We start from the raw sequence: 12,605 nt of genomic DNA, 5'->3' as shown, positions 1-12,605 counted from the left end.
AAATAAAAAATCCATACATACGTATTGTACATTGTAAATCGGTGTACCTACCTTTCTACAACATATTACAATCGACGTATCTGTAGTAGAAATTATTTTCGAATCTATACAAACCTACATGCTGGCCCAAATTTACGTTGACAATTTTTGGTACATACTAATATGTTGATAATTTTAACAAACGTTTGCGTTTATGTGTCAAACCTAAAGGGTATCATTTTAAAGAGAATAAGTTTTCTTTTGGTTAAGTAAAGGATTGTAGTTTTCATTTTTAATTCATTTAGTAAAATATGCGAAAGTAAAAAAAATGTAAAGTTTATTCGTAACTCATATATGTTTTTGTATTTAATATAATAAATCATTAATAAACACGTCATCACTAAAAGTTAAGACAAATATTACTAAAAAATATTTGTCAACGTATTTTTGAGCCACCTTGTAACGTACTAAACAGATGTTAAAAATTCAACTTCCAAATCCAAGATTTACCTACAACGTGTCGTTTAGATGTAGATCGCTTCAGTGGCGCCCTTATTCGCCTGCTGCATGTCATTGGGCGAGAGCGCGGCGCGGTCCGACCAATCGGAGTGCGGGGATTGCGTGAGCGGCGTCTGCGGCGACGGCGTCGACCAATGGTCGGGCGACTCGGGAGATGGCGTCGGGAATGTGTCGCCTATGCCCCAGCCACCGTATAGTCCTAGAAAAAAGGTGGCGTTAATCAAACCTAAAGTTACCATGGTTACCAGTACAGTTTGATACTGGGTTAACAGTTTAAGCGCTTAACCCCGGGTTAGTAAAAATGGTACAAGTGGGCCTAGGAAGTCTAACAAGAATTCCTTTCCAATTTCTTTCTTGTTATGTAATTTATTTGCGGTGGTTGCGATCACCAAGAAATATGATCTTGGGAAGGAGTATCTAAAATGCGGCTCGCGGGCCATTTCTTTTGGCCCTTGGCTTGGTAGGAGCGGGCTAGCGACTAGCACAGCTTAGGAGTGCAATAAAGATAGTAATCATTGTCATTATTAATTTAACCAGTTTACACAAAGCCTCTACAAGTTATACAAATAAACCTTCCCCTTTAGGCCTTGGCCACGACATTGCGCGACTGACTTTGGCTAAGTGTAAGGCCTGAGTGGGCACTAGAGTTGGGCGTGCAGCGGGGCGGGGCGTGCGGCGTGCATGTTAAACAAATGCAAGCGTATAGGAGCGGCCTTAGTGCACGCTGCTCACATCACGTGTGAGCCCGACGCCACGCTGCACGCCCCGCTGAACGCTCCGCTTCGAGCGTCCACTCAGGCCTTACACTAAGAGGACAACCATAGGTTGGAGAGAGACACAGCGATCGGTCCTTTAGTTCCCACCTACAGTTGTCGCCTTAGCCGAAGCCAGTCGCGCAATGTCTTAGCCAGGCCGTTAAAGTCAGCTGCATAGTTTAGAGCGATATTTTAATAATAAGTATATAGATTCATTAGGGTTACATTTATATCTTATAGCATAGAGAAATATAGTAAGACAAGAGTGCTCACTCCATACATCAGTTAGACTATTAATTTCAGTGTCTATATCTAGCATCGAGTAGCGGAACTATCAGTACTGCTACTTGACAATAGATGTAGCACCGACCGGAAAGTCTTATCTCAACAGCATAAGACTTTCCGGTCGGTGCTACATCTATTGTCAAGTAGCAGTACTGATAGTTCCGCTACTCGATGCTAGATGCTAATAGTCTTTTTGGTACTAAAACTGATGTATGGAGTGAGCAATCTATGTATTTTTTTCTCTATGCTTATAGGGAGATAGTTACCTGACATAATGTTAGTGATGGCAGGGTGCTGCGCGCCCTGCACTTGCCCCAGTGCAGCGGCGTGCGTCATCACCGCCTGCAGCTGCGCGTTGTGCTGCGTTGTGGCGCCTGACAACACATTTAGTTAGTTTCGTCCACAGACAAGACATCCTCTAGACTGAGCATAGTAACGCTACCCCCTCTGCCACTTATACGGTAGTTTTACTCCATCTTCGAGTCAATCCCGTGCCGTGATTGGTCCGTGTCTTTGAACGGACCAATCACGGCACGGGATTCGCTCACCTCGTCCCCCCGCACCCCCGTATTTTTGGCAGCATCGGTTTCATGAAATAATTGCTCTAAACTCCGTCTAGAGGATTGCTAGTCTATGGTTTCGTCATACAAATAAAGGCAGATAAAGATATCGATAACGGCAGGTTTAATAAGGACTACAGGACTAGTCAATTCATGATCTGTATTATTTTCATGGACACTACTAGAATAGAACCGCGAAAATATTTGTAATAATGGGACCCAAGCATAAAACACAGGACTGTTGGTTAAGAACTGAAGATGTAATGACTCACTGTTTAAAAGATACAATACTTTATATACTACTAGCGTCGCGCCCCGGCTTCGCACCGGTTAACAAATTATACATAAACCTTCCTCTTGAATCACTCTATCTATTAAAAAAAACCGCATCAAAATCCGTTGCGTAGTTTTAAAGATCTAAGCATACAGACAGACAGACAGACAGGAAAGCGACTTTGTTTTATACTATTTAGTGAATTTATCTAGGTTAAGTCTATGAATCATAGTTTGGGTTTACACTTGACATTAATAAATGAGACGGAAAGGTACTCACTTAAATGCGCGAGAGCAGAATAAGCTGCCGCGTCTAGTTGGTGCTGGTGCGAATGGCGCAGGGCCGCCATGTGAGCCGGAGACGTGGGCAAAGATGGCCGCGACTTGCCGGGCGAGGGCGAACCTGTAACATACACAAGTGTTAATAGATATAAACTTTAACATGAACCTGGGGCCCATTTCTCGAACGATATTAGTCTAATATTATGAGTGTGTTGTCATGACAACCCATACGATTTGACAGTTCGTTGACTATTATATTAGTCTAATACCGTTCGAGAAATGGGCCCCTGCACTACACTACATAATACTATAATATGTGACGTTCCACGGCAAAAGGTACCTTATGGCACTTGGCGCTTACGTCGCATAGCGCCGCAATAATAATAGCGCGCGGCGGCGGAGCGGCGTTAATAATAGCGTAAGCGCCAACGGCCATAAGGTACCTTTATCCGTGGGACGTCACATATGTATGATGTTGAACTATGTAGGGTCGACTACAAGAGATGTATCCACTTTTTCACCTTATTACAAGGCAGCAACTACAAAGACTACAAAGAGATGTATCCACTTTTTCACCTTATTACAAGGCAGTAAGGTGAAAAAGTGATACATCTCTTTGTAGTCGACTGTACATATCAATGGTTGAAATATTCTTAAGAACCACCTCAACAAACACATACATGTAAAAATAAACCGATGGTTCCATTTTTAGTATTTGTTGTTATAGCGGCAACTGAAATACATCATCTGTCTAGCTATCACGGTTCATGAGGTACTGCCTGGTGACGGACAGAGGAGTCTTAGTAACAGGGTCCCGTTTTTACCCTTTGGGTACGCAACCCTAAAAAAACCTCATTTTTCCATCGGGGATTAAATATTAACTATAAGATCAAAAATTTCATCTCACCACTTTTCAAAAGTTATTAGATAACTAGTTAGTTATATCACATCAGAAAATCAATACGTTATAAAAGAGAAAGCCCTTGCAGTCAAATTACAATATTTCCCTTTTTTAATATGCAGGTTCCCGCACAACGAGAAATTACTGCACACAGCGCGGTCTGTGTAGACCCGCCTAGGCTTGACCCTTAGATGATACAAGACAAATGCCAACCAAGTTCTCTTAAAACTAAGACTGTTATGACGATAAGTGAATTTGGTTGTTTTGGCATGAGTATTGATACTTCATGGGGCTAAGCTTAAGATCGGTTTTCCTAGGATAGCGGTGCCGTCATATAGCGGCCGTCTCCATACTAAATAATACGGCTAAATATGGATGTCGTAGTATTTGTATGGAGACGGCCGCTATATGACGGCACCGCTATCGGAGGAAACCAAAGCATAATGCTTGTAAGGTCACTTACCGATATAGGCGTGCGGCGAGGTGGTGTGGTTGCTGTGCGTCGGCGAGTGGTTGGAATATGGTGGCGACAGGGTGGGCGCGCCGCCGCCATACGACTGCTGAAGCGACTGACCCGTCTGTGGACAAACAGACACACACATTGTTAATATGGAAAATTGGGACATTGAAACACAAACGTACGAGACGCACACAAATAGTACAAATACAGATGTAGTGCATAATTATTTCATAGGGGTCTATGACAATCCGGGATAGAGTGTCCTGGCGCCGCCGTACAAGGAGGCCCGACCCCAGATAGAACTGGGACTAAGGGAAGAAAGAAGACGAAGAAGAGGTATTCCATAATTGTCATACATAATTGTATTTTTCTACTCCAGCACTTAAATGTGTCAATTAAATGACTGACAGTGATATCTAAAGCAATGTCATTTGAATGCTTTGTCTATAGGCTCATAAGATGACTGCTAGCAGTCATCTTATGAGTATAATACAACTGCTTTATTTTTTTTAAAGATATTTACAATAATAACTCTTTTTTTTTTTTAAATAATAACTCAATTTTTTTTAAATAATAACTCTTTTTTTTTTAAATAATAACTCTTTTTTTTAATAATAACTCTTTTTTTTTTAATAATAACTTTTTTTTTTTTTTTTTTTCTTTTTTTTTTTTGCTGCAGCTGTCATAGAAAAAGTAATGTATGCAACAGCTCATAATTGGTTCTTATTATATTACTGTTGCATAAACTACTATTATTACCTTTAAAATGTTTTAGCGTAAGTTATAATATGTATAATGTAGATGTACTTTAATAAATAAATAATGAATAAAGTCTCGCATTCTGTACAATATAGTCAATATACCTTAACGCAGTCCTCGTAGCTTGGCGGCTGCTTGTGCGTCATCAGCTGCTCAATGCCGGCGAACTGCGCCATCGCGTTCGAGTACAAAGACGTCGCGTCGTACGGTGACGGCAAATCCTGAAACGTTACACACGTAGTGTAAGTGTAAGGCCTGATTGGACGCTCGAAGCGGAGCGTTCGGCGGGGCGTGCAGCGTGGCGTCGGGCTCACAAGTGAGTTGAGCAGCGTGCACTAAGGCCGCTCCTATACGCTTGCATTTGTTTAACATGCACGCCGCACGCCCCGCCCCGCTGCACGCCCGACTCGAGCGTCCACTCAGGCCTTACACTTACAGTGACTTTTTATTTGTGACGTTATCTATGAAAATGGACCTTATTGTCGATGGCGCTTACACCATTATTAACGATGCTTCGATGTAAATACAATGTCGCGCGACGCTGAGCGGCGTAAGGGCTATCGACAATAAGGTCCCTTTTCATAGCTAATGTCCCATTTTAACATCAATACTTGCAGTGAATGAAACTTGGGATACAGTCAGCAGCAGAAGCTGGTAAGCGGGCGAGGTGTTCAAAGTTACATTGACCGCTCTTATTCTCTTAATAATAAAGTCGCGTCAAGATCATTTTGAATACCTCGCCCGCTTTGCAACTTCTGCTGCTGACTTTACATGGAACTCGCTCGTAAAAAGTTTGTCAAAAGATGTCTAACATGACACTTTCGTAGTTCAATCCTACCACTGAAAACCGACGTCACTGCTTGCCGCGAATAATTATCAGGGATGGCATTCGGAACACAACGCTGCGCTCAAAAACTCAAATAGAAGATGTAGCTCCAAAAGCAGCAAAATTAAAATGGGACTGGGCTGGTCTTGTCTGCCGCATGCCGAATGACTTCTGGGCCAAAATAACCACGGATTGGGTGCCTCACGAGTCAAACCGGGGATCCGGCAGACCTCGTCGGCGATGGCGGGATAACTTGGACTCCTTTGAGAGACTGGCCATTAGCTCAAAACCGAGACAAATGGAAGAAGACAGGGGAGGCCTTTGCCCAGCAGTGGGGCACAATAGGCTCACAATAATAAGTATTTTATCTAATAAAATAAATACAATGTTAATTCGGAATAGATAGGTTACCTGTAAATTTTGAAGCGGTGACTCGACTGGACTGAGGCTGGAGCCGAGGCTCTCCACGCTCTGTGGCACCTCCTGCGCTACTTTCTTGTTGTTTTTCTTCACACTGGGCTTCCTGTAAGTAAAAAAATGGTTATACAATCGTCACATACAAATCAAATCGACTAGTGAAGAGTTACGTATCTATAAGTGAGGTTGGGAGGGAAGTTGTCAGAATCAGGGATGTTGCGGATGCCGATTTTTTGACATCCGCGGATGCGGATGCGGATTTTTAAAGGCTCACATCCGCGGATGCGGATGTCAAGATAGGTACATAAAAAACGTCAAATATTACATTTTAGTAATTTTTATTTAAAAAACCGGCCAAGTGCGAGTTGGACTTGCGTTCCAAGGGTTCCGTACATTAAGTTCCACTCACGCTTGACTGCTAATTTCTAATAGGTTTTTTTGGCTAATTACTAAATTACCTAGCAGTCTAGCACTTACGCCGATGCTAAGACGTTCCTGTACCGAACTGTTCCACATCCGCATCCGCATTAAATCCGCATCGATTTTATGCGGATGCGGATGTTGAAAATAATGCGGAAGTTCCGCGGTTGCGGATGCGGATGCGGATATTCGCAACATCCCTGGTCAGAATAGCCAAATAAATCAGCTCAAGGTTTCACATAAGTACTCAGCTTTCCAATAATATTTATAATAGGGATGTTGACTGACAGATCACAGTCAAAACGTCCCGATTGGTGTGAAAATCCCCAAAAGATTTCAAGAACAGCATTTTGGAAAGTTTGTACAACTTGCATCTTTATCGGCCCCTAGCAGGGTTTCTACTAAATTGTACACTGACCGTCTGATCTGCGAGTGCTGCAGATTGTTGTTGTCGTACTCCTGGGGGCTCTCGGGGCCGGCCTTGGCGCGCGGCTTCTTGGGCTTGCCCTTGGCTGAGCTGATCACCGTCGGCTGGCTGATCAGCTGCGGGTGCGGGTTTGGGGATTCTGTGGGAGAAACACAAAGCCAAAATAGATATGAGAATACATAGAGAGAGTACACACAGATTGGGACAACGCACTTATAACCATTTTTCGAAATATTTGTGTGGCATCTCTTAATATCACAAATAAAAGTAGCGTAGCCGTAAAGACTACAACGAAGCGTCACTTTGAGCGCGCACTTATAGGACGCTAGCTCAGCCTACGAGTAGCACTCATAATAATTGTTAGAACCAAAGCTAAATGGCGTTGATGGAATACTAAACAGATCCACGCTGGTGTCCTAATGCTAAAATCGAATGAAAAATGTCTGTATTTAGTCGTATACTTACGCATAACATGATGATGCTGGGGTTGTGGCCTTGGACAATGCTCGTCCAGCAGCCGTACTATATCGTCGTGCATCCTTTCTTGGGCCACGTCTCGTGGCAGGCGGTCCATGTGGTCCGTGATCTCGCGGTTGGACATCGCGTCGAGCAGCGCGCGGCATGCGCCGTACGAACCCTCGCGAGCGCCGAGGAAGAGCGGCGTTTCGTCCTGCGGTAGAAGACAGTTTTAGGAAACATAAAAGTTAAGTTTTGAGAAATCCAAACAATTTAAACTATGATTTCTTGACGAGTATGAAGTTATGTATATTTTACTAAATACGACGCAAGATAATTTTGCTATACCTGTAGCTTTTTAGTTATCTTAAAGTCCCTATTAAAAAATAACTCATAGGTGTTCTGATTACTCTTTGGTATCCACGAGAAGAGCAAATAGTTAACCTTTTCAACGCTTTTCGTCCCATGCTAAAATGTGGCTTATACGCCAAATGGTTGCAATATGAAGAGCGAAAATAAACCTTATCTGTCAGCAGGAAAATTGCTTTGACTGCGTCCGTCATAGCCTTTTTAGTGCCTGTTGGCGTCATGGGCACGACAGAACTCGACCACTTTAGTGGCTCTTGGCGTTGAAAAGGTTAAATGCCACAAGGGAAATCGCCTATGAGGCTTCGGGTCAAGGATATCAGCCATCAGATTAAAAACATAGCGTGTTGTAAAACTAGCTACGAAGCATCATGAGAATTGAGAACATATCGTATACGTTTTTACGTACGTTAAGTATTTACGTTGACCGGGGCCGAGTGCAGTGCCGTCTTGTACGTTTACAGTGGAATGAGAGTACAGAATACCCACCTTGTCATCTTGCGCGTCCCTATTCGCGCCGTGCATGAGCAGTACGTTAACCGCATCGACGTTGTTCACCGCGGCGGCCCAGTGCAGCGCCGTCTTGTACCATCACAGTGGAATGAGAGTACAGAATACCCACCTTATCATCTTGCGCGTCCCTATTCGCGCCGTGCATGAGCAGTACGTTAACCGCATCGACGTTATTCACCGCGGCCGCCCAGTGCAGCGCCGTCTTGTACCATCACAGTGGAATGAGAGTACAGAATACCCACCTTATCATCTTGCGCGTCCCTATTCGCGCCGTGCATGAGCAGTACGTTAACCGCATCGACGTTATTCACCGCGGCGGCCCAGTGAAGCGCCGTCTTGCCGCTGTTGTCCGCTGCGTTTATGTCGGCGTCGGCGTTAATTAGGTCCTCGACCATGCCTTCGATGGCCAACCTGAACAGAAAAACAACATGAATAACGACAAATCTTTACTAAAACCGGGTAATTTCTGCCACTCTTTTTGAATACGCTGGAGCCAAAAAACAATGACAAAAATTTCAAGTACATACCAAGTCTAAGTTGTACTAGCATATAAGCGTATAGACTATGGATTATAAAGTCAGAGACAAAACCAGCGTTTTCATCTTCCTTTGATTTGTATATCGTAACTCGTCAATGACTTTTATATCAAGCATAGAAACAAAACACAACAAACACATGAGTAGCCAATATCAACGGAGTGATCCTGTGAGTTGGCATCTAGAAACGTCTAGAAGGGTCTTACCTAGCGGCCAGTATCAACGGCGTGGTCCCATCGTGCATCCTGGCGTTGAGGTTCGTGGCCCTGTTCCGCAGCAGTATCTGGAATACGCCCATGGCGTCCGCAGCCACGGCGGCGTGTAGCGGCGTGCGGCCAGTGTTGTCCTGTGAGTTGGCGTCGGCGCCGGCATCTAGCAGGCGCTTGGCGGCGTCAGAGCGGGCGTATCTGTGAAGGAGGATATGTTAGATTGTGAAACTGGAAATGATTGTTAGATTAAAGTCATAACGAATGCCTGGCTCCGTTCTTATAAGGATTACTTAAATATTTGCCATTTTTTCAAAATGCTCTAATTATACATGCCCAGAATGTACAATATTTTATTACGAGGTGTAGTGGAAGTGGATGTTAGAAATAAGCATATAGTTGGTCAAACCAATTTGTCAGTAAATAAGCAATGATATTATATAACCATAGATAGGTTATACTCATACTTGAGGAGCACAAAAAACACTTCCATATTTATTTCTGTGCCTACGAAGAAATCTGTTATTTTTGATTAATTTTCTCATTCCATCCATCTTTGTCACACTCGTTGTTAAACATAAGCTCGTCTCTTTTTCTTTTGGTGTGCGGGAGCTCGTTAGCACGTGCACATTTCTCACTTGTCCAGCCGCGACTAAAGGCAACTTGTCCAATTTGTCACAAGGTAAGCGCCTCAATTTTGGAACGCCTTTAACCTATCTTGAGTTATAAATCATTGGTAAATAAGAACCAAATAAACTATACTCATCATTTTCTTTTGGGTGCTAGTACTAAACCTAGTACCAAGTACCAAGTACAAAGATCTTAGTATGATTCTGTCTAAGTATGTTTGAAATGATGTCCTTTGACTAACTATAACTTACCTAGCAGCCAAATGCAAGCTGGTTTCTCCTGTCTTGTCCATAGCTGCGTTCAACTGCGCGCCCTGCGCGACGAGTTCCGATATGATATGGGCCGTTTGCTCGTCCTCGGCGTCCGATCCGGTGTCGAGCCCGCCGCCCCGGACGGCCGCCACCATGAGGGGCGTCATGCCGAGCGGGCCACGGGCATCCACGTCCACATGTCCGTCGTGCTGAAATAAGGCAATGGTTATAATTGGGGACTTTACCCTTTTGGTTTGTACCATCAGACCATCACGCGATTGATGCGCCATTTAGGGTCCTAGCTAAATTGATTGTTCAATAGTTACGCTATAGAATTTTCAATTGAGCAAGAACCCTAAAGTCTATTTTTTTATTCGGTAGACTGAAATGACAGTTAATAGTATGAACATGAAATGTCATTTCATACTATTAACTGTCATTTCAGTCTACCGAATAAAAAAATAGACTTTAAATGACATAACAACCCCGTGTACATGCAAATATAGACTTTTGTGGTAAGAATGGACTTCGCTTTTAAAAGAAGTAAGTATCAAGCCTTCGTGAAACGTGTCTTTGCACACAACAGTTCTGCTCCGACTAAGTAGCTGAACATTTTAAATTGTGAGATTTTAGACAGATTCTTATAGAGCCTTTATCATTTTCTATTAATCAATCTGTACTAAAATGTTAAATGCAAGAAAAGTAAACTTACGATAGCTGGCGGCGTCATCATGCTAGGAGGCACCCGGATATCCGCCGCGTCGAGATGCTGCTGCGTCCACACCCTGGAATCATGTCCAGCCTCTTCATAGTCCGTGATCACCGTGTGGTCGGACGCGTACCCTCCTGGTGCGCCGTTAGAATCCCCTGGACCTCGCGAACGTTTGGCCCGTGGCGGTGCTAAGCCATCATCATCATCGTCCGACCAATGCGGAGGACCCATGTGCCCACCGTTGATATCCACGTCGATACAACCCATCGAACCTTTGTTCAAGTTCCTCATCTCTTGTCCGTCCGGGCCGCGGCGACGCGAGCGGCGCCGGGTCGACGAATTGTTCCGAATAAACCCTTCCGGGAACCATGTTATACCGGCCGCTCGCTTCCGCTGCGCCGTTACAAGCACACCGATTAATAATCCAGCCAGCAACACGAGTATCACTCCGATAAACACGTATTTCGAGTTGGTGGGAGGCTCCGATTCTGGCCCTGCCGACACACCCTTCACTTTGAAGATGGGGAATGCGTTGGACAAAGGATGTTTAGACGCCGTAGCCGCCAAAAACTCCGCCGCTTCGTGCGCTGAGAAGAAGCACTCGGATCCCGTGCATTTCCTGTTGTCAATCTCTAAAAACACTTGCACGCCGCTCTGTACTTTCTCCATGAATATGATCTGGTGGGTCTTGGCGACCTCAGTATCTTGCAAGCCGATGTCTTGCGTCCGGGACCAGGGGCGGATCATGTCGTTACCCAAATGGTCCTTCTTGATCCTGACCGTGGTGCGCAGCTGATGGCCCAAGTCTCGCAGGAAAGCGACGGAGTTCTCTTTGAACTCGTTGATGTCCATGAGGAGGATGACGGACATGACGCCGTCGGCGAGGTGCGGGGGCAGCTCGTTCTCGCAGTCCAGCCCGTCCCAGTTGCACTCGGCGTTGTTGCAGCCGTAATCGCAATGGCCGTTAGCGTAGTGCTTCTGGCAATAGGCGTCGTAGATCGGGTTGCATCGGTTGAGTGACTTCTCGCAGTCGCGGCCGTCGAAGAGGCACTCCTGGGTGTTGCAGGCCTCGTTGCACTCGCCGTTCATGAACACCTCCCAGCACCGGATGCCGACGCTGGCCGCGGTGCAGTTTGCCCACGGGTTGATGCCGAGAGAACAGTCGTTGCCGTCGAACTCGCAGGCGTAGGTGTTGCACTCCTCGTCGCAGTTGTGGTCGCCCTGTTTCTGCTTGCAGCCCATCTTGACGCACTGTTCCTTCTGGTAGGACCAGTCGAGGCCGCCGTAGCCTCCCGTCGCGTCCGGGTCGTAGTGGTCGCAGTTCTTGCCGGTGTGATGGTTCGGACAGTAGCAGATGTAGTCTCCCGGCTTGTCTATGCATCTGGCCTCAGGGTGCTTGCACGGGTTGCTGAGGCACTCGTTCATGGAGTCTATTTCGCAGTTGACGCCGGACAGGCCCCGCGGGCACTCGCATATGTAGCCGCCTATTTCGGAAGTGCGGCAGTAGCCTCCGTTCTGGCAAGGGTTGGAATCGCAGGCGTAGCCGGAGTACTGGCAGTCTTTGCCGTGGAAGCCGTCTTTGCAGAGACACTCGTGGCGTCCTTGTATGGCGGTGCAGATGCCTCCGTTCTGGCAGGGGGAGTTGGCGCAGAAGTTGACTTTGTCGGCGCAGTGTCTGCCCATGTAGCCGGGCTTGCAGTTGCAGTGGTAGTCGTTGATGAGTTGGACGCAGTCCTGGGTGCCGGGGCTGGCGCAGGGGTCGGAGAGGCACTCGTTGATGTCGCCCTCGCATCGCGGTCCGACGAAGCCGGGCGGGCACTTGCACTCGAAGCCGCCGACCTTATCGATGCATGTTCCGTTGTTGTGGCAGGCGTCGTGTTTGCAGTCGTTGACGTTGATCTCGCAGATCTTGCCGAGGGTGCCGAAGGGGCAGGAGCAGGAGAAGTTGTCGATGAGGTCGTGGCAGGTGCCGCCGTTCTGGCAGGGGTTGGGGAGGCAGTCGTTGACGTTCAGCTCGCAGTTCTGCCCCTGGAAGCCCTTGGCGCACTGGCACTGGTAGGTGCCGACGAGGT

The 12,605-nt window shown here is 45.9% G+C and overlaps 1 protein-coding gene across 1 annotated transcript in view; it reads right to left on the bottom strand.

Annotated features, from left to right (window-relative positions):
* Positions 1-461: 461 nt before the first annotated feature.
* LOC134661243 (neurogenic locus Notch protein) overlaps positions 462-12,605 on the bottom strand; it is a 156,712-nt gene continuing 144,568 nt past the window's right edge. Inside the window, exons 22-33 of the mRNA XM_063517230.1 lie at positions 10,534-12,605; positions 9,822-10,030; positions 8,941-9,141; positions 8,441-8,609; positions 7,329-7,533; positions 6,855-7,002; positions 6,011-6,122; positions 4,878-4,994; positions 4,018-4,132; positions 2,652-2,774; positions 1,805-1,912; positions 462-697 (exon numbers count right to left, since the gene is read on the bottom strand). The exon at positions 10,534-12,605 is cut by the window's right edge and continues 156 nt beyond it. Of these exons, the coding sequence (XP_063373300.1) occupies positions 504-697; positions 1,805-1,912; positions 2,652-2,774; positions 4,018-4,132; positions 4,878-4,994; positions 6,011-6,122; positions 6,855-7,002; positions 7,329-7,533; positions 8,441-8,609; positions 8,941-9,141; positions 9,822-10,030; positions 10,534-12,605 (3,773 nt within the window). The 3' untranslated portion in view covers positions 462-503. The remainder of the gene's footprint in view (positions 698-1,804; positions 1,913-2,651; positions 2,775-4,017; positions 4,133-4,877; positions 4,995-6,010; positions 6,123-6,854; positions 7,003-7,328; positions 7,534-8,440; positions 8,610-8,940; positions 9,142-9,821; positions 10,031-10,533) is intronic.

This window comes from Cydia amplana, chromosome Z (genome assembly GCF_948474715.1).
Source record: "Cydia amplana chromosome Z, ilCydAmpl1.1, whole genome shotgun sequence".
NCBI lineage: Eukaryota > Metazoa > Arthropoda > Insecta > Lepidoptera > Tortricidae > Cydia > Cydia amplana.
Note: the sequence above shows the minus strand (reverse complement) of the source record. Positions and strands in the feature narration are given on the sequence as shown.